General features: G+C 41.9%; 1 protein-coding gene across 6 annotated transcripts in view; it reads right to left on the bottom strand.

Annotated features, from left to right (window-relative positions):
* ano10a (anoctamin 10a) overlaps positions 1-25,593 on the bottom strand; it is a 43,702-nt gene that overhangs the window by 12,730 nt on the left and 5,379 nt on the right. For all 6 annotated transcript variants that reach the window (XM_012921525.3, XM_004560082.4, XM_012921526.3 and 3 more), the window contains 12 exons: positions 24,454-24,609; positions 24,178-24,375; positions 23,660-23,794; positions 22,110-22,229; positions 21,721-21,905; positions 20,193-20,577; positions 18,522-18,577; positions 18,330-18,404; positions 17,997-18,185; positions 17,714-17,905; positions 17,230-17,358; positions 6,598-6,714 (listed from right to left, as the gene is read on the bottom strand). In XM_012921525.3, the coding sequence (XP_012776979.1) occupies positions 6,598-6,714; positions 17,230-17,358; positions 17,714-17,905; positions 17,997-18,185; positions 18,330-18,404; positions 18,522-18,577; positions 20,193-20,577; positions 21,721-21,905; positions 22,110-22,229; positions 23,660-23,794; positions 24,178-24,375; positions 24,454-24,589 (1,917 nt within the window). In that variant the 5' untranslated portion in view covers positions 24,590-24,609. The remainder of the gene's footprint in view (positions 1-6,597; positions 6,715-17,229; positions 17,359-17,713; positions 17,906-17,996; positions 18,186-18,329; positions 18,405-18,521; positions 18,578-20,192; positions 20,578-21,720; positions 21,906-22,109; positions 22,230-23,659; positions 23,795-24,177; positions 24,376-24,453; positions 24,610-25,593) is intronic.

The raw sequence follows: 25,593 nt of genomic DNA, 5'->3' as shown, positions 1-25,593 counted from the left end.
TGTTCAGTCAGGCTGGCCCTGGTTCCCGGCTGCCTCCCTGTTGGATATTGGGGGTGTTCCGCTATCTTTTTTTCTGCGGTTTGTGGGGTGGGTGGGGGTGGGAGGGGGGGGGGGGTCTACTTGTTTCTAAATATGTGTCGTTTTTGTTTTTTGATGTAAGTGCCAGCTCTTTATTTGTCAAACCTCAAAGCCTTCATTTTGTCCTTCCACATCGTCGTACACCATCCACTCACTTAAGATGGGGATGAGCCACATCACTTTTACAACCTGGAATTGTCGGGGTATGGGCAAAGCTCTTAAACGTGGTAAAGTATTTTCGCATTTAAAATCTCTGTCTTCTGATATAATTTTTTTACAGGAGACCCATATCCAACCTTCAGAGCAGAGGCGATTAAGATCGGTATGGGTGTCACAGGTGTACCAGTCCGCCTTTTCTTCCAGGGCGAGAGGGGTTGCCATTCTTGTTCGCAGAACTATTCCTTTTATATTCAAAACTCAGATATGTGATCCAGGTGGGAGGTTCATACTTGTTACAGGTACAGTCAACTCCACCCCTGTAGTCCTCTTGAACATCTATGCCCCTAATTTTGACAACCCTGACTTCTTTAGTAAAATATTCAATCTTGTCTCACAATACAATGACCATAATATCATTATCGGTGGTGATTTTAATTGTTATTTCGATCCATTGTTGGATAGGTCTTCTGCGTCCCTGGCCCCAACCTTGAGAGCTGTTTCTGTACTCAATACTCTTACTAAATCTTTGGACTTGGTTGACATTTGGAGGCACCAGCATCCGTTAGAAAAGCAATACTCTTTCTTCTCCCCTGTCCATGGCAGCTTCAGTAGAATTGACTATTTTCTTATTGATTCCAGGCTTATTTCGAAAGTGGTTAGTTCCACTTATCACAGTATTTTAGTTTCGGACCACGCACCTCTCTCAACGGTAATTGACTTCAACCTATATACCCCCCAATACAATTGGAAATTTAACCCCTCTTTATATCTAAATGACTCTTTTACGGTTTACCTATCTACTAAAATCGCAGAATTTTTACAATTTAATGATAATGGTGTAGTTTCAGACTCTGTTTTGTGGGAGTCCTTTAAAGTCGTTATTAGAGGCCATATTATTGCTTATCAAGCTTCTCAGAAGAGGGACAAACTCAGGCTGCGTACTAATATTGAGGCAGAGCTGTCTGTGTTGGAGGAGAAGTATCGCGATACCGGGGCTGCTGACACACTTAATACCATTCTCAAATTGAAATATGACTACAACCACATGTTGGGGGAGCAGGTCATGAATTGTATTCGTCGATTAAAACAGAAGCATTTTGAGCTTGGTGAAAAGGCTGACAAGGTGCTTTCCAGACAGCTGAAGGGCATTCAAGCTGAAAGGGCGATACACAGAATTCTCTCTGCAACTGGCCAGTTGCTGTCCGATCACAAGCAGATAAATGACAGATTTCGCAGTTTTTATTGTCAGTTATACACATCTAGTACTACGGCCACAGTTGCTGAAATCACTAATTTTCTTAATGCTTTAGACATCCCGACTCTTCCTGAGGCTGCACAGGGCTTACTCGATGCAGACTTTACGCTGGAGGAAATTAGAAATGCAATCTGCTCCTTTCCTAATGGAAAAGCATGTGGTCCGGACGGTTTCGGGATAGAGCTTTATAAGACACATATTGACGTTATCGCTCCCCTGCTACTTCGGATGGTAAATTGCGCAGTGTTAAACGGCTCATTCCCTCATTCTTTCTACGATGCCCATATATGTCTCCTCCTGAAAAAAGACAGAGACGAAACTAATGTTTCTTCCTATCGTCCCCTAAGTCTTCTCAACTCAGACCAAAAGATAATTGCTAAAGTCCTAACCAACCGGTTAAATAAGCACATAGGCTCTATAATTCATCCTGACCAATCGGGTTTTATCCCCAATAGATTCTCTTTTTCTAATACTAGATGTCTCTTAAATGCGATGTACTCAACGACACTGCCCAATTCTGCGGTGATTTCACTCGATGCCCAGCAGGCTTTCGACCAAGTGGAATGGAGTTATTTGTTTGCTACTCTTGAAAAATTTGGTTTTGGGTCGAATTTTTTGAATATGATTAAGTTGCTTTACGCTTGCCCTCGTTCCTCGGTCCTTACCAACCATGAGAGGTCGCTCCCGTTCCTCTTACACCGTGGGACAAGGCAGGGTTGTTGCCTCTCTCCAATGCTTTTTGCTTTAGCTCTTGAGCCGTTGGCCATTGCCATCAGAGCCAATTCCCATATCTCTGGTATAAATTGTGGCACGTCAGAGTACACCATCGGTCTGTATGCAGATGATATCATATTGGCTCTTTCAGATTTAAAGATCTCCCTTCCTCCACTTCTTAAGCTGATTGACAGCTTTGGCCACCTATCAGGGTTCACCATAAATTGGAAGAAGTCTGTTCTTATGCCGCTGTCGTCTGGTCTGGGCCCTGATTTCCTGTCTAGTTTGCCCTTTAAGGTCTCCCAGGATTACTTTTCATACCTGGGTATTAACATCCCTAGGAACTCAAAACTCCTCTTCAGGCTTAATTATTCGGTTCTAACTGATGAGCTCAAGTGTATGATAGATAGGTGGAAACTTCTCCCACTTTCAATGATTGGTCGTATCAATATAATCAAAATGGTTGTGCTCCCTAAATTCATGTACCTATTCCAGAACGTTCCTATTTTTCTCAGGTCTTCCTTTTTCAAAGCGTTGGATGCCATTATCATGCCTTTCGTTTGGGCCTACAAGCCCCCCCGCATCTCGAAGTCTCACTTGCAAAAGCCCTCGGACGAGGGTGGTCTGGGCCTTCCAGTTTTCAGACATTATTACTGGGCCTGTAATGCCAGAGCCTGGGTCTTCTGGAATCTGCCTATAGTTGGTGATGCTGTGGGATGCAGGTCCAGCCCTAAATGGCTCGAATTGGAGCTTAGCACTGCTATCGAGCACACTGGAGCATCCTTGCCAGCTATCTTATTTTCAAAATCGGTTATTAAAAGTGCATGTGATGACTTTATTCTTTGCAACTCCGTAAAAATATTGAATCAAATTAAGAGAATCTTGAACCTCCCGGTAGTGTCAACTTTTGCCCCGATCTGCCACAATCCTAGCTTTACGCCTAGTACAATGGATGCTGCTTTCAAACAATGGCCTGTCAAAGGGTTAATTGCTATAAAGGATCTTTATATCGACAATCATTTTGCCTCTTTTGCTCAGCTTCAGACAAAGTACAATCTCCCTACAAGTCATTTTTTTCGGTACTTACAAATTAGGAATTATGTCAAGCAAGCATTCTCAAATTTAGATACCATCCCCATACAGCATGTCTTTTACAATATGATGAACGAACCTCCCACCTCAAAACACTTAATTTCTCAGCTTGTCAACCTTTTTTCTTCGGCAGCCCCCTCTTGCCATATTAAAGAGGCTTGGACAAGGGACACTGGTTTGGTTATCTCTGACGATCTATGGGCTGAAGTGTTAAGTCGGATAAAACTATGCTCTGTTAACGCCCGGCTTCAGTTAATTCAATTTAAGGTTGTCCATAGACTGCACTATTCCAAAACCAAATTGAACAAGATTTTTCCTAACGTTTCCCCCAAATGTGATAAATGTAAACTTGTGGACGGTACTCTTGGGCATCTTTTTTGGTCCTGTTCTACGCTTACAGCCTTTTGGACTAGTATTTTTAGTTTCTATAGCACTGTTTATGATAGGCAACTGTATCCTGACTGTCTTATGGTGATCCTGGGCTGCTCCGGCGACTCCTTGGCACTTCCCTTTGCTGTTCAACAGGCCCTCATGTTTGGTATGGTGATTGCCAAACGTTTGATTCTGGGGGAGTGGAAATCTGCCTCCCCTCCCTGCTTCAAGAGGTGGCTCGAGGAGATGGTCTCCTGTCTATACCTGGAAGAAATTCGGTTCTCTACGTCTGATTCCATGGAGAAGTTCAGGAAGATATGGGGGCCCTTTATAGACCACATTAAGAAGGACAGTCCACGCCCTGGGTCCTGACCACATTGTTTTAACTGCTTTCATTCTGAGCTGTTGCCCATAACTGTTTTTGCATGATTGTTATCAGCTCCTCCTAGCGATCTTTGGATTTGATCTTGTGGATTGGACTCACTAGATTGTGAGTTGTTTGACATGTATACCACTTGCTTTGTTTGCTTCTCTGCTGTTTTTAATAAGTGCTGGCCTTGTACCCTGTTGTGTGGTTTGTTGCTCTGCTTTTTTTGTTTGTTTGTTTGTTTTTTTTGGTTGTTATTGTTTTTATTGTCTGTGTTCTTCTGTCCCGCTGTTTGTGAATGTGTAAAAAAATTTTGAAACTTGCATAAATAAATACATTAAAAAAAAGAAGTCCTCAATTCTCGATGAGAGACACGACCAAAGGTGGTTGAGAAGAACAAGGTTAATGTCCAGTGGGACAGACAAGCAGTTGCTGGCCAACCAATCAGACATAATGGTGGTTGACAAGGTACATAAGACTGCAGTTGTGTTTAGATGTGGCAAACTCAGTGGACAGTAACATGAGGAAGAAGAAACACGAGGAAATAGGCCGTGGAATAGTAATGGGGCTAAAGGAACAAATGAACCAAATGTGGAAGGTAAAGTCCAAAGTGGGTTGAGTGGCAATAAGAGATTACATAAGAGGTCTCTGTCCAGAATGCAGAGTGCAGTCCTGGGAATAGCTAAGATACTGTGCAGAACCCTCAAACTTCCAGGCCTTATTAGGGATACTCTGATATTTGGATTGGATATAAATCTGACACTGATCCAAAAGGCTGGATCGAATATCAGTGACAATGAGTCGATGCACAGTGCAAAGAAAGAAATCCTGCTCTGTGTTATTCTGGGTTTACTTATTCACACAACAGCAGCAGCTAGCAGTAGATCAAATGTAGGATGAAGGAAGCTAAGCACAGAATTTGAGCAGTCTGACCATCTTCAAGTGATGTAAAAAATGTTTGCAAACCTCCAGACAGAAGCTGTTGGTATAGTAGTATATGCATTATGTGTGAAATATCTTCAAAGTGAGCCTGCAGGACTGGAAAGATCTGATAAAGATGTTTGTTTACTTTCACTCTCCTTATACCCACGGCAAAGGTAGTTTATCAGATCAGAACTCGGAAAAAGGTTGGATCGGTCCATTAGGGATGGACTGAGCCAACTGACAACAACAACAACTTTACTTTATGTATTGGTAAAATCAAGTTCAGATCACATCTTGTTCTCAGATGGGAAACTGTTCTTTGTGTTTCTTGCTGACACCATTTACTACAAACAGAGTCCTCTGGTGATGAGGACTCCTCCCACTAAGCAAAGTGAAAAGAAAATGCCGTGTGGCTCGTGGTACCCCTCAGCTTCATAGTTGATACACCTACGGTATCAAATTGAAAATCCTATATCATTTCGTTCTCAAATTATCATGTTCATAAACTTTGGTGTTCATGTTGCCTGCCAGCCTGGCAGGGTTATGACCAGAGATGAGCAGTAACGCATTACCGTAATCCGATTACTTTTTTCAAGTAACGAGTAGAGTAAGGGATTACATTTCAAAAAAGGTAATTCGATTACTGTTACTTTCCCGTGAGCATGCTGCGTTACTGCGTTACTAAAACCGTGATTTTTTTGTGTCTCATGACAATGACGTAAGCGAGTGCGACGTTCGTGGCAACAGCTGTGTGCAGATCAAAAACGGTTAATATATCGAGTGCGGCAGAGAGTTTGAGCGTGCAGCGTTTAAAGTGTGGAAGTACTGACCTTACTTTGAGTTTGATTCTGTAAAAAGTGACAAAAACATTAGTGTCCGCTGTTCACTGTGTGGGAAGAAAACTTCTTTTTACAGCGAAAAAACCCCTAAACGTCCGCGCAAGCACCGAGTATGCTGCCACGGGAATGTGAAATTCACAGAGAAACTGCCGGATCCTTCCACTGACATGATGGCTGCGACACACCTGCACCAGGGCAAACCTCCGCCTGCCCCACTCCTGCTAAACAGGTGAAAATAGAGCAACAGGACTGCTGAGCCTTTGATTTTATTTATTTTCTGCTGTGTTTTACGTGCAAGAGTGAGTGTAAACACAAAAAACTATTTTATTTTATTTTTTTATGCTGGAATGTGCAGAATGTTTGTTTAAATGTTAAACAAATTTCTTCCAGTCAGGGAATGTTGCATATAATTTCATTTTTGCTTGATGCATAAAGTTAAAAGATTAAAACTAATAAAACAAGTTTTAAAAAGAGACTTTTCCATTTGATTACATTTTATATGATGGATTATTCAGAAAAAGTAGAATTGGGCTGAAAGATCTATTGCTTTATTACCTATTCAGGTTGTAAATCATGTTTTTAAAAAGTAACTAAGTAACTAATTACTCTCAAAAATAAGTAATCGGTAAAGTTAAAGGATTACTTTTGGGGGGAAGCTTTTTTCAAGTAACTTGACCAACGCTGGTTATGACATTGCCCCATCAGCCTTTTATTGTTGTCAACCAATGTCAGAGGACAGGTAGCAACTTGCTGAGTGGTAACAAAGTAAAGAAAGTAAGAGCAGAGTCAGACTTTACCTTCTTCTTGAGGGCCTCCAATGATTCAAACTCCAGACGGGCCAGTTTGTCCTGGATGTGTTTGGGAACATCTTGGATGAGGAAGGTCAGAATGAACTTGAAGCCCAGCAGTACATGCTGAAATCACAGACAGACAATCACATCATAGGGATTAAGAAGTTCAGGGTCAGCGTTTTATTTACATCCTTTTAGTTCCGAACAGAGGAAGGAGAGCATGCTTTGAAAGATACATCAACATAACCTGATTACAGTTTTTAAAGATTGGTGTCCTTCACGGGACACACTTTTTTAAAATGACAGAGGACAGAAGAGGAGAAGGGGAGTGACTGAGTGGACCGTCAGAGTGAGACAGACAGCCCCGGTACGTGTCCTTGAAGCTGAATGAGAATGAAAAAAAACCCAGCACAGGCAGCTTTGACTCTGCCTTCTAACAATGACTCTGAAAGGAAACAGTAACCGTCGACACGTTCCCGTTTGGAACAGATCTGACAGCTAGAATGCCAAAATTCTGCAAGGAAGATGATTCAAGGAAAGCTAACAAGACAAAAATTTTATTTTGAGTACAAAAAATCGCGTCTGTGTCTATATGACATGATTTAGAGTAACTTTTGATGAATATATCCATGGGCCATAATATCAAACTTTCGTGCTACCCAAACATTTTGAGCAGAAAAAAAATTAAAAACATATTTCATGTGCATTGCATATTAGGATACATACAGACCCAACACCCAGAACACTTTGTGCTTGTAAAAGTCTTAACTGGGTCCACAGATCTCAGTTTCTCTCTGTCAGACCTCGAGTAATCAAATACAGCAAACTGCACACTTCTGAATCAGCAGAATATGCGTTTTCCCATAAAGATGATGAAACACACACACACACACACACACACACACGCCAGTCCATCTGGAGCACGGCCAGCCGCCATCAGCTTCTTTGATTCAGCACCCTTTTCCTCATCACAGTAATGGACTTATGCTACAGTAGATGGAACAAAAAAAAGAGCAGATAACAAGGTGCACTGCTCCACAGGAATGGCTTTCAGGGTTATCAAACCAAGTGATTTGAGTAAGACAATGGAATTACATAGATTCCCACGCTAACACTAGCTTTCACTGAGGATGGTAAAATAATTTATCTTGCCTAGTTGGACATAATATGACCCCAGATTATGCTCTGATTGATGCCACTTGGAACACTGTGAGCTTGAAGTTGCATAAACTAAGACATTTTGCCATTCCAGTCAGCACAGCAGCTCCAATAATTAACAACCAGAACATGCTCAGAAATCCCTGACCTCAGTGGTTTGTTACATTGATTGAAAGTGCAGAATAAACAGTCCAGCTCTTAGCGAATTGCTAATGCTATTGAAGGCTAATTTATATTTGTGTGTGTTCAACAGCACAAGGTTAGACTAAAGACAGAGGACACTCGGTGAAGGTTGGAAGAAGGTAACTTGTGAAACATTTGAGCCTGACAATAAATTCTGCTTTGTCTGACACAATGGATGTGACTGAACTTCAAATGCTCAGTATGAAAACTATTTGTATCATCATTGCTACGCTGATTAAATTACACCAGCAAAGGCTGATGTTCTGCTTCATCAAGTAAATAAATGTAGGGCAAACAGAAATGTTACTACAGCTGAGAAATGTTCTAAAATTATAAAAAAAATCTATAAAGACAAACTCTGGATATTACAGGTTTGCCATTTCCTATTTGAAGAACAAGTATTTGATATACAGCTTAATATTGTGTAGCCCTACGTAAAGAGGAACACCTGGACACTCCTCCAAACAAAGAAACTAATTAGACCTGTTATTATCTCGCATCAAATCAAGATATGAGCAGATTGATATGAGCTGTCTGGGTTTACTATAAAGTTTGCTTTGTTTGAGGCGCTCAGGCAAAAATACACAGAGAACATGGAGTGCAAACTTACAGGTCACTTTGTTAGTTACACCTTGGTTGTTAAATCATGGGTACCTTTGCCAACTTGAAGCAGTCTAGCCATTCTCCTCTGACTCTAACAAGAACAAATCATTTTCAGCTGGAGAACTGCTGCTGATTGGATATTTTCTCTTTTTCTGACCATACTCTGTAAACCACAGAGATGGTTGTGAGAGCTGCCGCTCAGATCAACAGTTTCTGAAACATTCAGAGTAGCCCATCTGACGCCCACAACCATGCTTAGTTTGACCACTTTGATCAGTGGAAAGTCTACATGTCTGCATACCTTTCTGTCGTATGATTAGCTGATTAGATATTTGTGTTAACAAGAATTTGAAGAGGTGTATCTAACAAAGGTGTTGGTGAATGTCACTGACTCTGGTATTTTCTTTGACATGCTATTCAGTGACACAACTTGAACTTACTAAGAGAATAAAAGAAATGGATTCCAAGAATACCACGCCAAGTCAAAAAAATCTTGTGGTGCTAAGATTTTTCTATAGCCTCCTGGTGTATTCTTTGTATTAAATGAAAAGATAACAAGTGGATTTTACTGTTGGTTTGCTATCCTACTTATTCTGGAAGGGTGTACAGTTTTAATTAAAGCAGACCTAATAGCCATTTCTTGACTAATAACTCACAGCAGGCCTGGGCGAGAGGCTGTCCTGTAAAGCAGCGGTCCCCAACCTTTTTTGCGCCACGGACCGGTTTATGCCCAACAATATTTTCACGGACCGGCCTTTAAGGTGTCGCGGATAAATACAACAAAATAAAACTAGTACCGGTACCAAAAAAAGAAGATTTATTCATAACACACGTGAAAAGACCCAGGAAAACCGAGTTAACGATAAAAACGATAACAAAATAACGCTGAAAACCGATAAAAACCCTGAAAACCAGACATTTCACACCTGAGCCTCAACTCTCGCGGCCCGGTACCAAACGACTCACGGACCGGTACCGGTCCGAGGCCCGGGGGTTGAGGACCGCTGCTGTAAAGGACAGAAACCCCACCCACCTGCTTTTCGAATTTGCTGCAGGAAGGAAGCTCACTAGAAGGGTGGGTGGCCTTAAAGGAAGAGGAGCAAAAATAGCCGAGTGGCCACCTAACAAAAGAAAAGCAAGAATTGTTTTGAACTATGAATCATGCAAAGCCACTTCCCTCTTTGACTACTTTGGAATTCATTCTTTTGTTGCGTTTATGTAATGAGGAAAAAACAAATAGGAATTGTGAATTCTTGGCCATACTGCCCAGATTTATTGCTAATGTTACCTTAGCCACCGCGCTAATGCTCAAATCATTTAGTACATTTTGCTGTTAGCATGGAACTGACTACATTTCATTCCACCGTCAATCTTACTGATGAGACACAAACAGAAAAACTGCCTTTTCATACGTGATCTGAGCAGAACGCATCTTTCTAACAGCTAGCTGCCATACTGTGTTTTCACTACAGTCTTCTTCATGTTGCCTTAAAGTCTTCTGAACAATTCATCCTACATGCTTCAAAGCAGTGAAGCAAAAGCTGTGAATATTTATCTGCATGTTATGTTGTGATTTTTAATACATTTCAGCATTTTATTTCACTTTGTCATTATTGGGTATTGTGTGTAGAATGTTGAGGAGAAAAATGAATGAGAACATGTGGAACAAACAAACAAACAAAAAATTGTGTCGCAATTTTTTTTGTCTGCAGGAGAAACCCTGCTTTTGCTTCTTGATATACGCAACAAGAATAATAAATGTATTTAAATATTTTTTTAATCAACTTAGTCAGGAAACAGGAATGCACCAGCATGTAGTTTGAATACAAAAGTCTGGTTTTTATGCTGTGGAGCTCATCACTCACCAAAAATATTGTATATCAAATTAGGGAGTGATGATGAGCAGACATGCGAATGCTGGGGACAGCCAACAGCGGCGCAGGGAAGCAGCGGCACCGACGTGAGAGGGAGAGATCGCAACTTTTGGGAGAGTGTGTTTGCTGTATGATGTGAGGACAGCGAGGCATGTCAGTCTTTACGATGCAGTGCGACTTGATTCGTGAGGTCTGACTCAGCGTAAAGTAAAGCTGCATACACCGATTTTATTGACCAGGTGGCAGCACAATGAGCTGTTAACACAACATGAGGTCTACATTAGACGATTAAGTTATGTCATGATCAACATATTTGCATGCAGTAGCTTGCACATCTAGCAGATACACTCATTAGTATTCATTTTGAGTCATGACTTTCTTGTCAGCCAATAACTTTAAGGCCAAATCTAAGTCTCCTCTTAGCTGTGATGCGGTCTCCAGACTACTGAGGGAATTACACAGTGAGAGTCGTGATAAACTTGAGTCATCCTGATGATGGGTCAAATATCTATGCATACTAATGAAGGTGCCACTCAGGGACAAACACACCAGTGGAATTATAAAAATACTGGTTCTAGATAATGATTAGGGAAGCAGGAGGCATCCTTCTCTAATTGCTCAAAGAAATTCTATTAGCTAACCGTGATAACGTAAAGTCCAAGGAAATAATAACACGACGTTGCATTCAGTGCTATCACAAACAAAACAAAACAATGCATTGCAATACAAATAGCTGTAGAGTGGGGTCATTTAATTACATAATATAGGTTTAGAAGATTAAGTTGCTTTGCGCACCAAGTTCAAAGCTCCTCCAGTGTAAACAAAGCTCAAATACAGAGTGGGAGGCTAGACTAGTTTATGGGTGGATCCTGGCCTGCTGCTGCTCTGTGGTTGCCAGCAGATAAGATCATCTTATTGTCTTTAAAAACAGTGTAATGAGATTACTGTGTGGTGGGCTGCTGAAAAAGACAATTTGACAGACACACACAAAAAACTGTCCCATGCAGGCACCTTAATCACCACACAGAGCTATGTTAATGTCAGGTCTTTGGCTTCATTTAGATTACAAAGTTAATAATGTACTGTACTGTACTGACCCGTAATCAGCTTTGTGAGCAGTTAGTATGGTCTGTATTATAATAACGTACTTTACTTTGAACTGGTAGACTTTGGCAGCACAGAAAAGCATTTTTATATTACCATGACACTGCTGTTCCACTCTGCTCTATAGGCTATAATGTAACTGTTCGTTCAGTCTCGTCGCTCAACTCGGTCCCATTTATGATGGTCCCAGAGCATCTAACAGCCTTTAAGACAGATATTTGCCTCTAAAAATAACCATCAAACCAAATTTTAAAGGAGAGCGATTGCTGGACTTCATAAAAGTTTGTGTATTTAGAGTGAATATAAGCTTTACAAATTAAATTAAATGCATAATAACCCCTACGGATGCTTTTATAAACAATTATGGCCAGCAGGTTACATACACTCATTATGGGCATGTGCAATCATCATGTATGTAGTACAATCAGCTCCAAGAAGCCCAAAATTACTGTGACATTCATACCCATGATGAGTGGGCATGAGTGGATGTAAACCTCTGATAACACATACTGACTACTATTGCTTCTTCCAGCTTTAACTTAATGTATTGTTGTTTGCACTATAGACTGTCTCAAGCTGTAAACATCACTTAGGGCCTTAGGACATATCTGTGTCCTACGCACTAATATTCTCAATTCAAATACTGCATTTATGGTTCGAGTCAGTCTTAGAAGTCGTGTAAATACACAATACAGGCTACACACAAACCATGATAACTAATTAGTTTTCCATCATGCCGAGATATTTTGTGTTAAAAGTTTTGTCAAATTGAAAACACCTGTGTGCTGCACACCAGCTCAAATAACCAATAACTGTGAACCCTTTCTTGTTCCATGCCATTAGGCTGTGATCTTGTCTCCCGTCCTTTCAGGTCCCTTGTAAGCAGACACACTTCATAGTCCCTGCTCTGTTTCCTCAGCTCCTCCTCCGAAATGAGTCGATTATAACAGACAGACCCGTGACTCTGAAAGAAAGTCTCTGTCTCTTTCAGCGGCAGGCTGGCCAGTTGCCTAGTTACTGCTCACTGATGTGTGTAAACCCTACACAGCAATTACCCAGGTATCATAGCACTGATGCTGGAAAGCGGCGCGGCGAAGCCCTCGCGCCTGTTCCCAACCCACCCCCATAACAGAGATAAGAGGAGCTGAGGGTTTTGATTTGAACCCTCAGCTCTCTGAATCAGCCTTCTCTTATTAAAGAGATGACGACCGACTTAAGAAGAGCAATGAGAAATGCTTCGAAGGAAAAAAAACCATCTGTGATCTCCTGTCTGTCCGCACTAAGATAGTGGGTTAGAGGCTCTGCTCCGCCTGGAGTTAGCTGTATTTAACAATGTATGCACTGACAGACCTGTTAGCAGCTTTAATTAGAAAGGGTTTCTCTAAAAGCAATATACTGGCTGCTGAGTCAATAAACCACATGTATGTGTATTCATGTGCAGCTCTTCTTTCACACACTTAACATTACACAAGCTGGCTCTCACTGTTCTTGTTGTGCCATCTCTTTAATAGCCTGTTTGCTCAATTCTAGGAAATGTGGTGGTAGCAGGCAAGAACGTGCTTGGATCTCGCTCGCTCTCTCTCACACACACACACAGGTTTCTTTTCCTCAGTCAATCGTTTTCCTTGTCTCTCTCATCAGCCCTGGCAGTTCTGCTCTCAGTCCCTTCCTTCCCGTTTCTCCTCCTTTTGCTTCCACATTCACTCATTTTATCTCTACTTTGATCCAAGCCTTCCATCACAGGTCTGCAGTGTGCACTAAAGAGAAAAGCAAGGAAATGCATGACACACCTGACTGATGCAGTGTGTCGCGGCAGGATGGATTGCTCATATACAACCACTGCAAAGCGAGAGTGTAAGCCAAACACCAAGCTGTGAGCTAACCTGGTTTCCCTCTGTGTTTGCAAAAGCAGCATCACACCTCCTCTCATGATTCAGGTGAGTGAGGCAGAGTGCAAATCAAGCAGTGAACATGACCCCCAGGCCCAAAGCGCAGCCCTCTGCTATAAAAAGTCATGTTCACTTCTACTCAGCCCAAAAGACAGTTTGGAGGAGGTTAGGATGGATTAGAGGCAACATGCTGTGAGTGTGATTTACTGGAGTCCCTGGAGTCTTTAATCAGAAAAAGTCTAGAGTAAGGGCTCATGTAATGCACACACACACACACACACACACGCACACACACACACACACGCACACACACACACACACACACACACACACACACACACACACACACCAAACAAACAAAGGTCATATTCACTCTGCTTCACTGAGGGAGTGGGTTAAATGCAGAGAGGAATTTCCCCACGGGGATCAATAAAGTATACATTATTATTATTATTATTGTTATTATTAAAAGTGATGAAAAAAAGCTGCCACTGTGTTACAAATTGAAGCTGGAGGGAATATCAGAGAAGTTGAGAGTAATAAGTAATAACAAACAAATTGCGGAAAAACACACCTGGTTGATTAAAAGCTTAAAATATCTTCAGTCCTACTAAAGGACATCCGTTCATTCGATTATCATTACATTCTTTAACTCAACTGGATCAGCACTACATGGTTCATGTCTTAACCTCAGTGTATAGACTGAATAGATGGATGTAACATTCAGCTCTTAAAAGTCAAAGAAGCCAGTGTGGAGGTGTCTTAAACCTGCATTCTACTAAACCTGTGTGACTCCTCTGTTGGCAAACAGAAGATCAGCTGTTTGGAAGTTTATGGTAAAATGATCCTTGCAGGCCTGATGAGTTCATGGCTTCTGTTGCTAGTTTCAAGTCACACCGCATGCAACGTGATATTCATTTAGTAGATTATGGCCCCCATTACAGTCAGAAAGGGAGGATTAACCATGGTATGCTCACTGGCTAATGACTTGTGAAAGACAAGTGTTTAACTAAAGACAGCGATGGTGAAAATCTTCTGATTTTGGCTTCCCAACAAGAAAATAGCGTGTCTTATACAAGCAAATATAAAAACAGACATCAATTAAAATGATACTAAAGTGAAAACAATCTCTGTCCTTACAGCTCAGACCAGCATTTCGGACCAAAACAGATCTCATATTGCCCGATTACATCTATCCTGAAATTTACTGCCCCCCTCTGGCTGCACTTGGTAATTGTCTTTGGAAGCTAGCTTGACTATCAGCTGTTAAATCTCTCATTTTTTCTGGGAGCATTTATGTCATGCTGACAAAGGCTGGAACTGAGAGGAGAGTAGCAGGAGTCGATGTAGGACAGTCATTCCACTTGCTATTAATTTCAATTAAATTGTCTGCAATTCAGCCAGAGGCACAGCAGGTGGCACTTGAGAGATATTTCTCTGAATACTTGAAAGGTGGGATTTCCCACGAAACCCTTCCCTAGCATTCTTTCTATCCTCCTCTTTTACCCTCATCCCTGAACTGTGGAAAGGGCAAATGGCATGTTCAGCCTCCCTGAGCATGGCTCTGATGGGGGCTTCTTCCTGTTAAAAGGGAGTTTTTCCTCCCCTCTGTTGACAAGTGCTAGTTTGCAGGGGATTAGGCAATCATTTGGGTTCGTTCTCTAATATTGCAGGGTCTGTATTTTTCATATTTCCTCATGACGTCTGTCACTGTAGGTGATACAGCACCCCAGACCAGTACAGACCATTGACCCATTTACTTTACCTTCAATGAGCATGAAAGTTGACCTCTTTGACAAACTTCACAATATTCAGCTTTTTAAGATGCTCAGTCTTTTTTTGGCCGTTTGTGTATGTGTACTGCTACACTGTTGTCAGAGATGATGAGGAACTGGAATGCAGTTGGTTCACCCACTCGTCTCACCCATCTGTAAAAGTCTCTGCATGCCATTGATGGTGCATGAGCAGTTACCTGCAAAACGACCTATTGTCATCAGTAACATCTGCACTTGGAAATTAATCCAAACACAGAGCTGTTACACCCCCTCAGTAAGTAAAGTTAACAACAAAAAAAATCAGTGAGCTGTGTCATCAGATCATGTATAATGTAGCATGTTGTCATCAGACCCATGGTTCTCAAAGCGGAATCTGTTAACACCACAGCTCCCTCACAAAGGGCTCCAGAGGGGTTTGATGATTCAATTCACTTGATTCTATTTGGATTTCCTATTTATCACCATACACTGTGGAAGAGACACATACCATCCCATTTCTCCCACTTTCAATTTCAACAGCAGACCGTAGCAGATGCATAAACTCTGACCGATCATCTTTTCCAAATGGTGACTCTTTGGACAAAAGACACATCTAGGAGGCAGATTCTGCAGCCCATGAGACAAAGCAAGGCTAAAACGATTCAATCCATCTCACACTAATAGAGAACTCCCAGCAAAAAGAAAGGTTTAAACAAACCCAGGCTTATCCTGGCAGCTGCTGCAGGAGAAATATCACCCACAAAGAACAACTTCTCTGTGAACTGCAGAGTTTTCAGCTGTGTGTGCCGACCACACGTTCAACATGCAGACGATCGATGTGACCCAGTTTCTGCCTTGGCATCAGCAGAGAGATGTTGTACAGTGAGCTACAGTACTTTAAAGAGCATTTACAGTCTCAGGCAGCAACCAGACAGTTAAAACAATCGTCCCTCAGGAGGTTGTTAAAGCAGCACAAACGTACAACTGTTTTCTTTATGAATGTCCTTAAAAAAAAATCTCCATACTGCAGCACCTCCCATTCACTACATCCTCACCTGTTTGTGCTGTTATTTTGAGCCCCCCCCCCTCCGGAGGCAGGAGGTGTGTTAGGCTGCACTGTTTGAACAGGGCACATAGAAAAGGGGAGCAGGCTGACGTTATGTTAATAAAGGTAGAATCAGGAGAAGAGGAATCTGCAGCGTGAATGCTCAAATTAACACACACACACACACACACACACACACACAAGCTCAAACAATTATAGGCTGAATACGCACAGTGCAAATTTCATTTATGTGCGGACACACACACACTCTCCACTCTGCCCGTCACCCTCAGCCCTTGCTTTGGGCTGTGGCTCCATCTAGTGAACAAAAATCTGCATCTGGCACAACTACAGAACAGCACGGTGTTAACAAGAACGCTATTAAACACTAATGTATCCAAAAATGATTATGAGATCTATAGAAAATAAAAAATACAGGAATAATGCTACAAGTCCAATTTTTGTGTTGTCTTCCTTGGTAAATTCACTGATCCTTAAATGAAAGTGAATGGCAAAATTGCCTCTATAACCATGCAAAAAGAATGACTGCACAGTTATCACTATATCTAACTAACTACATATAATTATAACCTATCAGAATGGAGAATACAGTTTTTTCAAAACAGGCGTATTATACTCGTATTATATACTATATTATATCACAAAGGAGGTATAACAAATTGCTTCCTAGCATTCCATTTAGACGTGTTTGTTCCACTCCTGGCAAAACATACACAGCGGCATGGCTCTGTGAGATGCTTGTGCCATCATCAATGGAGTCATTTCTGCTGCTGTGTTATTTCTGCTATTATAAATATACCATTTACTTTCTGCCAAACCAAGTTTCAGTTGTGTCACTTTTGAAATTTCTTATACAAGACTAGTCAAGTTTTGTTTCATAACATCACAAAGTTACTCCAAAATACTACATAAATCTGACCTTTGTTTACCAGTCTGAGGTCACACATTACGTGTGTGTGTGTGCGTGTGCGTGTGTGTGCGCGCGTGTGTGTGTGTACGTAAATTACCTCAGCAGCCACTGTACACAGTATGAGCTGTGTCTCTGACTCGGGGAAGTAGGATCTGACTTGTGGAGACATGCCAATCAGTGCACAGTTGGTCACAACAGCTATCACACTCATGGCTTCAAAGGCGAGCTGCACACAGAGGTAGAAAGACAGCGACAGTTATTCGTTTCCACGAATGGAAACCATACCTGGATGCTGGGCACAGCACAGAGTCAGTCATATGTCATTTTTAATGGAGGAGCTCTGTTTAGATTAGGACAGCATGTTAAAAAAATACAATGACCTGTCCACAGAAAGCTTTAATGTTCAGAGTACCCCAATATCATTTCTGAAGGACGTCCAATATAGCAGTAAGGATGTGGAGGATATCTGTGTCCTTTGGTACTTTATAGTTGTACAGCAATATTTGTTAAATTAAAAACTACCAAAAATCATTCTTTTCTCATAAACATCAGCAACTGCATTCAAAACTAAATGAAAATACCTGCCAGACTCCAATGTTTGCAGCTGGGTCGGCAAAGGGTCGTTTGAACACTCGACACATCTTGAAGGCGTCAGAGTAAACCTCGGTGATGTTGTTTAACACCACAAGGACAGCAGCCAGAGGAAAGACACAGGAGAACAGACTGACATAACCAAACAGCAGGAAGAGCTCCAGGTAGTCATCAAATGTTCCCTGAGCAGGAATGAGAGCACAGACAGACACAAATTAAAGAACGTCGCAGAAGACGTCATTTGATTTCTGATTAAAGATCACATGTACTGACCAAGTATGTGCTCATGTCGGCCTCGAGCCGGACCTGCTCTACCAGCGGAAGCTCTTTCTCCTCGTACAGTCTTCTCTTCTGGATTTTGCGAATCATCTTTTTGTTGCGTCTCCTCTGCAGCCAGTAGGGCAGGAAGGCCTCCATGAACTGATTCAAGATCTGACTGGTGATCAACAAGGTCGCCAAACTCTGGAAAGAGCGCAGACACAAAGAAATATCAACAGAAACCAGGGTAGAGGGAGGTGAGAGAAACAAAAGAAAGGAACTGTAAAAACTAGAGGAGCAGAACGATGGGAAGTAGAATCAAAGAAGGAACGAAGGAGGCAGACCTACCTGTCTGAGAAGCTCCATGTCCTGCATGACAAAGGCAATGTAGAAGAGCGACGCGAAACAGTTGAAGAAGTTGAACTAAAGAAAAAAAGAGTTAGGGCAGTTATGAGAAGTGAGGTGGTGATAAGAAAGGCTGCACTCTCATCAATAAAGGGTACAGTTGGCAGAAAACTGTGGATAACTCATTTCACTCACCACCAAGACTTTGAGCACCAGGTGATTTTGATATGAAGACTCTAGCCTGTGATTTTCTAAACACACGGAAAACATGTCAGCAATAACTCATCGCAATGTTCACAGCAGAAGCTCACTGGATGAAAACCAGTCAATGACTGCCAAAAATCTGGAACTCCAGGACCTGACCAAAGCCTGACTTTTCCTGGGGTCAGCCCTTTAAAAACATTCCTTTTATTTGCCTTAAGAAGCATCTAAGTTACTTTCATGGTGTGTTTGTGTTATTATTTATCTCCAAATCTGTGAGAATGTTGAATTGAATCAGGGCCCATCAGACCTCATACTACAACATTATCCCAACGATCTAAGTTTGTGCTCACAGGGGATCACATGATTGCTGAGGTTCTCTCTAACAGTGTAGGGTTTTATCTTACAATATGTGTTTGGTTGGTTTATCCTATTGATGGCTTCACTTCCATTTACTGAGAGCTGTACTGTATTGTGTTGCTGTCACAAATAAAAAGTTCCTGTGAACAGTGATTGAATGATACAATGGATAAAACTCTAAACCTTTTGATCTCCATTCCAAAAGATTTAATGCAGTTTCTTCGCTAAACGATTTGAAATACACAATTAAAGTCTGTACTTTTATCGATCATCCATCATTAGCTTTTCATTTATTTAATTAAATCAGGTACACAAACTGATTTACTAATGCAACATGCATTTTACTGCCAATTGCGCTGAGGTTGAACGCTGGGGGGGGGAGCACATCTTACTTTTGTGTTCAATATGGTGACAGTTGCTGCGCGGAGGAGGAACAAAAGTGTCGGTTACCAAGCTATCTAATTCTAAATTGGCTCAGTGACCTCAGAGATGACCTGGACCTGGATGACCGGCAACAAAACGTCTTACAACACTTTAGCTTTTGGTGTCTTGAACATGCTGTGGCTTCTGTGTCAAGAATTTCGCAGCCTGCACTGTGGGGTTCAAAGTGAAATGGCTGAAGAACAAAGAGAACAGATGGACAATGATGTTAACTTTGGACCCTGTCCTGAAAGTAATCAGACCTCAGATGGACATCAAAGCATGGGAAGTCTGAACAGCAGTCCATTTTTAATTTTGATGTTTTGAATTGGTTTCATAGTTTGAAGGTGCTGTTTGCTTTTGTTCTGGTCAATTCATTTACATTCATCAACTTTAAAAACATATATTTCCTTAATAAAGTTTTTATTACGCTCAAATGAAATCGTTCTAATTTCAGCAATATGAACAGTGCGGATAGTTTTCACCGTGATCTCATGAGCTGTACTCTTAAACACATAACTGTTTTTTCATTCATCTGCATGATAATACCTAAGATGGAGATCTCTCACACACACACACACACACACACACACACACACACACACACACGATTATTGTAGGGTCTTGAGCGTATAATAAAAAATTATTTGGCCTTAAGTCTACCCAATGAGACAAAATGGTGCACACTTAAAGGCAAATCAAGGGACTGTTGAATTAAAACATTTGAATTACAGGAAAACCCTAGCTTCACGCTGCATTGTGAAAACTCATCAGCTCTGGATTCTCTTGTAATATCATCAGCAATCAAGCCCTCTAGCCAGAGCTTGTATTAATGCAAGAAACATGGTTTGGTGTGAATGCACAATAATGAAAAAGTGGACTTACCCCATTCAGTGAGGAACTCGGCAGCATATCTGTAGATGAGGTTCATCGCCTCTATGACCACAGCATAGATGATACTAGGGATGAATAGCAGAATGTGTGTCCAGAATGTGGGGTTCTCATCATAGATGGACAGAGCCCACCCCTCCATCTGGAAGTAGATCATCATGATGTAGAGGGACAGGTAGAGGCAAAGCAGGACGAAGGGCAGAGACACAAGGTAGACACGCAGGTGCCTCTTGGAGGTGGGGTAGATAGGCTCTGCACGTCCCGTCACAGGGTTGTGACCAAGCACGCCGTGAAATCCAGGCCGAGGTTCTTCAAAGGCCTTTTTTCTGCACAGTGTGCCCCAGTAGTAGGCTAGTGAGGCACTGCGTCGTTTCCATAACTGGTGGGCACAAAGGTTCAGCAAGTCAGCTGAAGCATTTTAAAATTCTGTTACGATTTTAATAAACACTTTTGGAGTTAAGACTACATTGCAAGCAGCAGAGGGTAATATTTTCCTTTACAATTAAAGGGTGAATTTTCTCTCTTGTTTAGTGTATAAAAGAATGAAAAGTTAAACCACACATCACAGTTAAACTTCTGAAGTGCTTGAAAAGATTCAATCCCTTTACATCAAAGAGCTGAAGATTCACTTCTACCGCTCCCGTTTTAACCCCTCCACCACCCCAACATCCACCTGCAGGCTTTGGAGCATATTTACACATCACTGCCCAATTTCTATGTGTATCATATTTTTAGGATGGTGAGCATTGTGCCTCCACACACCAAACTATATTCTGCAGCCATCGCAGATTAATAGATCAATAGGTAGAACGATATTGCTACGGCCCTGCAAAATTCGTCATGAAACGGTTATGGACTCATTTTTGGTTATGGTAATTTGACAAACCATGGGTTTGCATTTATGGGAGGGGGTGTTACGGCCCTAGCAGGGCCTCTCTCTCTCCTGAGGGTGCCTGTGTGGGCGTGTCCCACTACCTCCTGCCTGAGGTGCCACCTTTCCCTCCTGTACAGCTGACTCCCATCAGCAATTAAGGGTATTTAAGCCCAGAGCAGGGTGAGCTCTGGGCCAGAGTGCCATTTTGTGTGGGTACAGCTAGTGAGCTGAGTGTTTGCGGTAGTTTCCAGCTAGTGAGCTGTGTAGTGTGTTGTCCAGCTAGTGAGCTGTGTAGTGTGTTGTCCAGCTAGTGAGCTGTGTAGTGTGTTGTCCAGCTAATGAGCTGTGTAGTGTGGTGTCCAGCTAGTGAGCTGTGTAGTGTGGTGTCCAGCTAGTGAGCTGCGCTTTCCTTTTGACATTTTGCATTACTGACCAATGCCTGAGTTTTGTTTGTGTTACTTTTATGGTGATAGCGGCTTGTCCGTCTCTTTTAGTTGAATTACTTCAATAAAACTGTTTTATTTAACTGTTTCGCCTCCTTGACTCCTTTTTCTGACCCGGTCACTTTTGTTGCTTCCCCCTTAACGCCTAGACCCCCCAGGGGAACGTAACAGATATCATACTGCATACTGTTTCATGTCTTCTTACCTCCAAGATAACAGTGCACCAGATCAAGTTGAAGACAGCAAAGACTACATATTTGTCATAGTCCTCCCAGTCAAACAGATAGTAAGGCACCCCAATGAGGGCCATAGGCACCAGCGCAAAGGTGAAGTACTCCAGGAAGCCAAAGTAGAGAGCCTGGCCCTCACCATAGTAGTGTCTGATGTCGTCTGGGGATAGAGATGAAAGAGTCAGTAGTGATCAGGAGCACTGACAGTGCATCGCTCCAATTACAGTCTGGGGACATATTAGAAATGCAGATGTACAGAGACCTCTTTTGCAAGTGTGCATACTCCATAACGTGGACTGTTCGTTTTAATCACACAATGTATTCAAGAGTGACCATGAAAAATAATGGCACAAGATGCACTTACCCAGAGGCTGAAGCGACACCTTCACTTTTTTATACCAGGAAAAAGAAAGCCTCTTGAGTTCTTCGTTTTCATGCAGAGGAAACATCTGGATTAAGATCCCTTTGGAGAGCAGTCTGCGAACTAAGATGCAAGTAAAGAAAACAACAAAAAAGAGCATGTTACTTTCTGTCTCACCCCCCACTCTAGTCATGTACAGTGATGATAAAACAGGAAGTTTTTACTCAAACTTGTGAATTATTTGGAAGATATTCCACATGAAAACCTTCTGGCTGCATTTCCATCCTTCTCTTGAGTTTTTCTGAACTCACTTTCCCAACTAAATAAACATGCATTTCATTTTGTAAAACAAGGGCAGGCTAACAATAGCTGGGAGCCGGCCCATTCCACACAATACAATAATGACTATAGCAATAATTACTATTGTCCAATATGCAGCAGCTAAATACGAGCACATGAAAGCGCTATCATTTCATCTGCCATTTTTTGAGTGCATCATTTGTCAAAAAATAATTACATTCTATTTTAACACGATTTGTCAAACACAGGCGTTGAATAGAGGCACCCTATCTTCACTGCAAGTTCATTGGTTCCTTATCTCACTTTGGGACTATTTTACTGCATTTGCATATTTATTGTTTCCATACTGAAGACAGACGAAGGGAGGGGGTTGCAGAGATAGCGGGGTGGAAGGAGGACACAGTCTGTGTTCAGTCTACAATCTGCTACCGTTACTACTACAGGAATCTCTAAATCAAACCGCAAGCAAGTGTGGATGAACCGCAGGAGAGGCTCAAACAGTCAAATCTTGTCACAAGCTGAAACTGAGGAAAAAAAATAGGAGTGAAATTATCTAATCTGTGTATCAGCTAATAAAAACATACTCTGCTGTGGCTAATGTTGTTATAAACAGGTTCTAACAAATGTCTTTCTGATAGTTTTATGATTAAATGCCGAGTGTATACTTAACTAAGGTTGAGGAGTGATAAATCATTTAGCCCCGACTAAACCACGATTTACACAATGTGTTCTCTTTGTGCATCAAAATGAAAACAGTCAAGTCTCTAAGATGAGAAGCTGGACCTGTATTCCTATGCAAATGAAATGACTGATCAATTATCAAAATGTTTATCTGTAAGCGACAGAATGAAAAACAGTTTAGGGGAAGAGGACAAGCATAAAATTGGCCACAGCTTCAAAACCCTGTATGATAATACACTGCCATGTTTTACTCACATCACCTGTGTGTGGTTTTACTTCTGAGGTTGATCAGTTTCCCAGTTTTATTCTGGGATGTCTGCACATCCTAATTTAGTACAGTTTCCTGGAATTTCAGCTGTTAAATTCAGCAGTGCTATGAAGTACCGGCAATCTGTCCAGCATGCACCCTGCCCACCTTCAGCTGCATAAGCAACAAAGAATATGTATGCATGCAAGAAGGAACTAGATGAGACCATTTTCTTTTGTCTTCCTGTGAGTGAAATACACAACATCAGCAAACTGATCACTGCAAAGCTCATTTGAAACAGATTGAGACATGAACACAGACTCACTGATAGATTTCCCAGGGTAGAGCTTGGCATGACTGTATCCTGGAACATTAGTCTCCTCTTTGGCTCGCAGCGTGTCCAGCTCATGCTTGATAACATACTGACACTCAGCCATACTGAGGAAGCCGTCTCCATCCCCTGAAGAGATGGAACAGAAACACAGTGCCATTCACCACAAAGGCATGTTTTCACAGGCTGTTACAGTGACGCCACTTATTTCAGACAGAGTATGTGAGCGGTGATGAGACTCAGGGGCAGTGATCAGATTGATTTGTGTTGAAGAAGAATCAAATGATGCATTAAATTCTCCTTATTTATGCAATTCTGCACAGAGCTGACTTAACAAGGAGGCTGACAAATATGGTAGTGATACGAGTTACCTCTGTTACTGTTTAAGGTTTCTGAAAACCAGCTAACACAAAGAAAGCCTGGCTGTGTTAAACTGCAAGGCTGCAAGTTAACAATAACAATAAGATGCTAGTCTAAAGCATACATTTTCACAAACTAAACAGTAGACTTGCCTTTAAAATCTTTGAAGTTGTGTTTGCTGGCAAAAGTGAAGGCTCTCATGGACCCGTCAGTACACTCCTTAAAGAGCCCCAGATCTTCTGCACCACAGAGCAGCCTCTGCATGGAGGCCCCCACCAAAAACATGTTGGGGTTTTCCTTCTCTTCCACCCCGATTCCAGGTCCCAACTGCTCCACCAGCAGCTCAGCACCTGGAAGAAATTACAGGATGAATAATACCACGTCAAACAAGGGAAGATGATTCGAGGGGCGCAGACGATCTTCCACACCTCCATTCTGTTGCCGGTCTCTTATCCTGCTCAGCAACCAGGCAATGGCCTCCTCCTTGGTGTCTGAGGCCAGCTCCAGCACCACCAGAGGAGCGAACCTGGAGCCACTGCTGTCTACTGACGACTCCTGCAGCATCGTCCCTCCTCCCAGGAAACCTGCATAACAGAAACGTCCTTATTTCCTTGAGTCCCAAGTGTGAAATACAGCACAGACTGCTGTAGAACAAGCTTTGCTTTGAACAACCAACAGTAATTATTGGTATTGCCAATAAACGGAAACACTGCTATCTGCTAGAAAGGCCTGTTTGTCACTATCATCTTCAATTTCAGTGTACTGCAAGGCCGACAGGGCAAGCTGAGCTCGTGCTAGGCCTAATCATCAGAAGTTTCTGTATTTCTACAATTCTGGGAGCTGGAGCCTATCACAGCTGTCATAGGGCGAGAGGCAGGGTACACCTTGGACAGGTCGCCAGTCTGTCACAAAGTTAGCTTATAGACGCAGACAGCTATACACACCCACATTCTCTTGTAATATTATAGAAAAAAACCTATATAGTAATATAGATGAAATAAAATTTCCCATTAACATCATGTATGCCATTGTACATGATGACAATTTTTCTTTAGGGACTCGCAGTAGAAGTACTTTGCTATTTTTCTTTCTTAAGTCAAGTCTGGATACAATAACAAAGTCTGTTCTTGTTTTCTTGGGCTCCCTGTCTCATCCTATTCACAGACTCCTAGAGTTCCTGCTGTGCTGTACAACAAATTCAAAATGTCTTTACATGACTAATGTAGTGTGTGAAATGACATCTTGGCCCAAAACAGGTAAAGAAATGACAGATAAAGTCACAATGTTCACTGAACAGGTTTACACAAGGTGTGTCAAAGCTACCCCTCCTTAGTCTGAACACGGACCTCCCTGCAGTAAAATCAACTAATCATACGTGGTGGAATCTGTACTGTGGGTCTGCTGCAGATCAGCTCATGTATGACCTGTAAGGAGAGACAGACCCAGAGTACAGACAGAAACAGCTGAGACTGCTGTACCCAGAAAGGGAGGAGCATGTGTGTTAAAGAAAGCCCTGACATGCTGACTGCTACTCCTTCCGTACTTGTGTGTGTGTGTTGTGTGTGTGT

The sequence above is a fragment of the Maylandia zebra genome, linkage group LG11, assembly GCF_041146795.1.
Source record: "Maylandia zebra isolate NMK-2024a linkage group LG11, Mzebra_GT3a, whole genome shotgun sequence".
Classification (NCBI taxonomy): Eukaryota; Metazoa; Chordata; class Actinopteri; order Cichliformes; family Cichlidae; genus Maylandia; species Maylandia zebra.
Note: the sequence above shows the minus strand (reverse complement) of the source record. Positions and strands in the feature narration are given on the sequence as shown.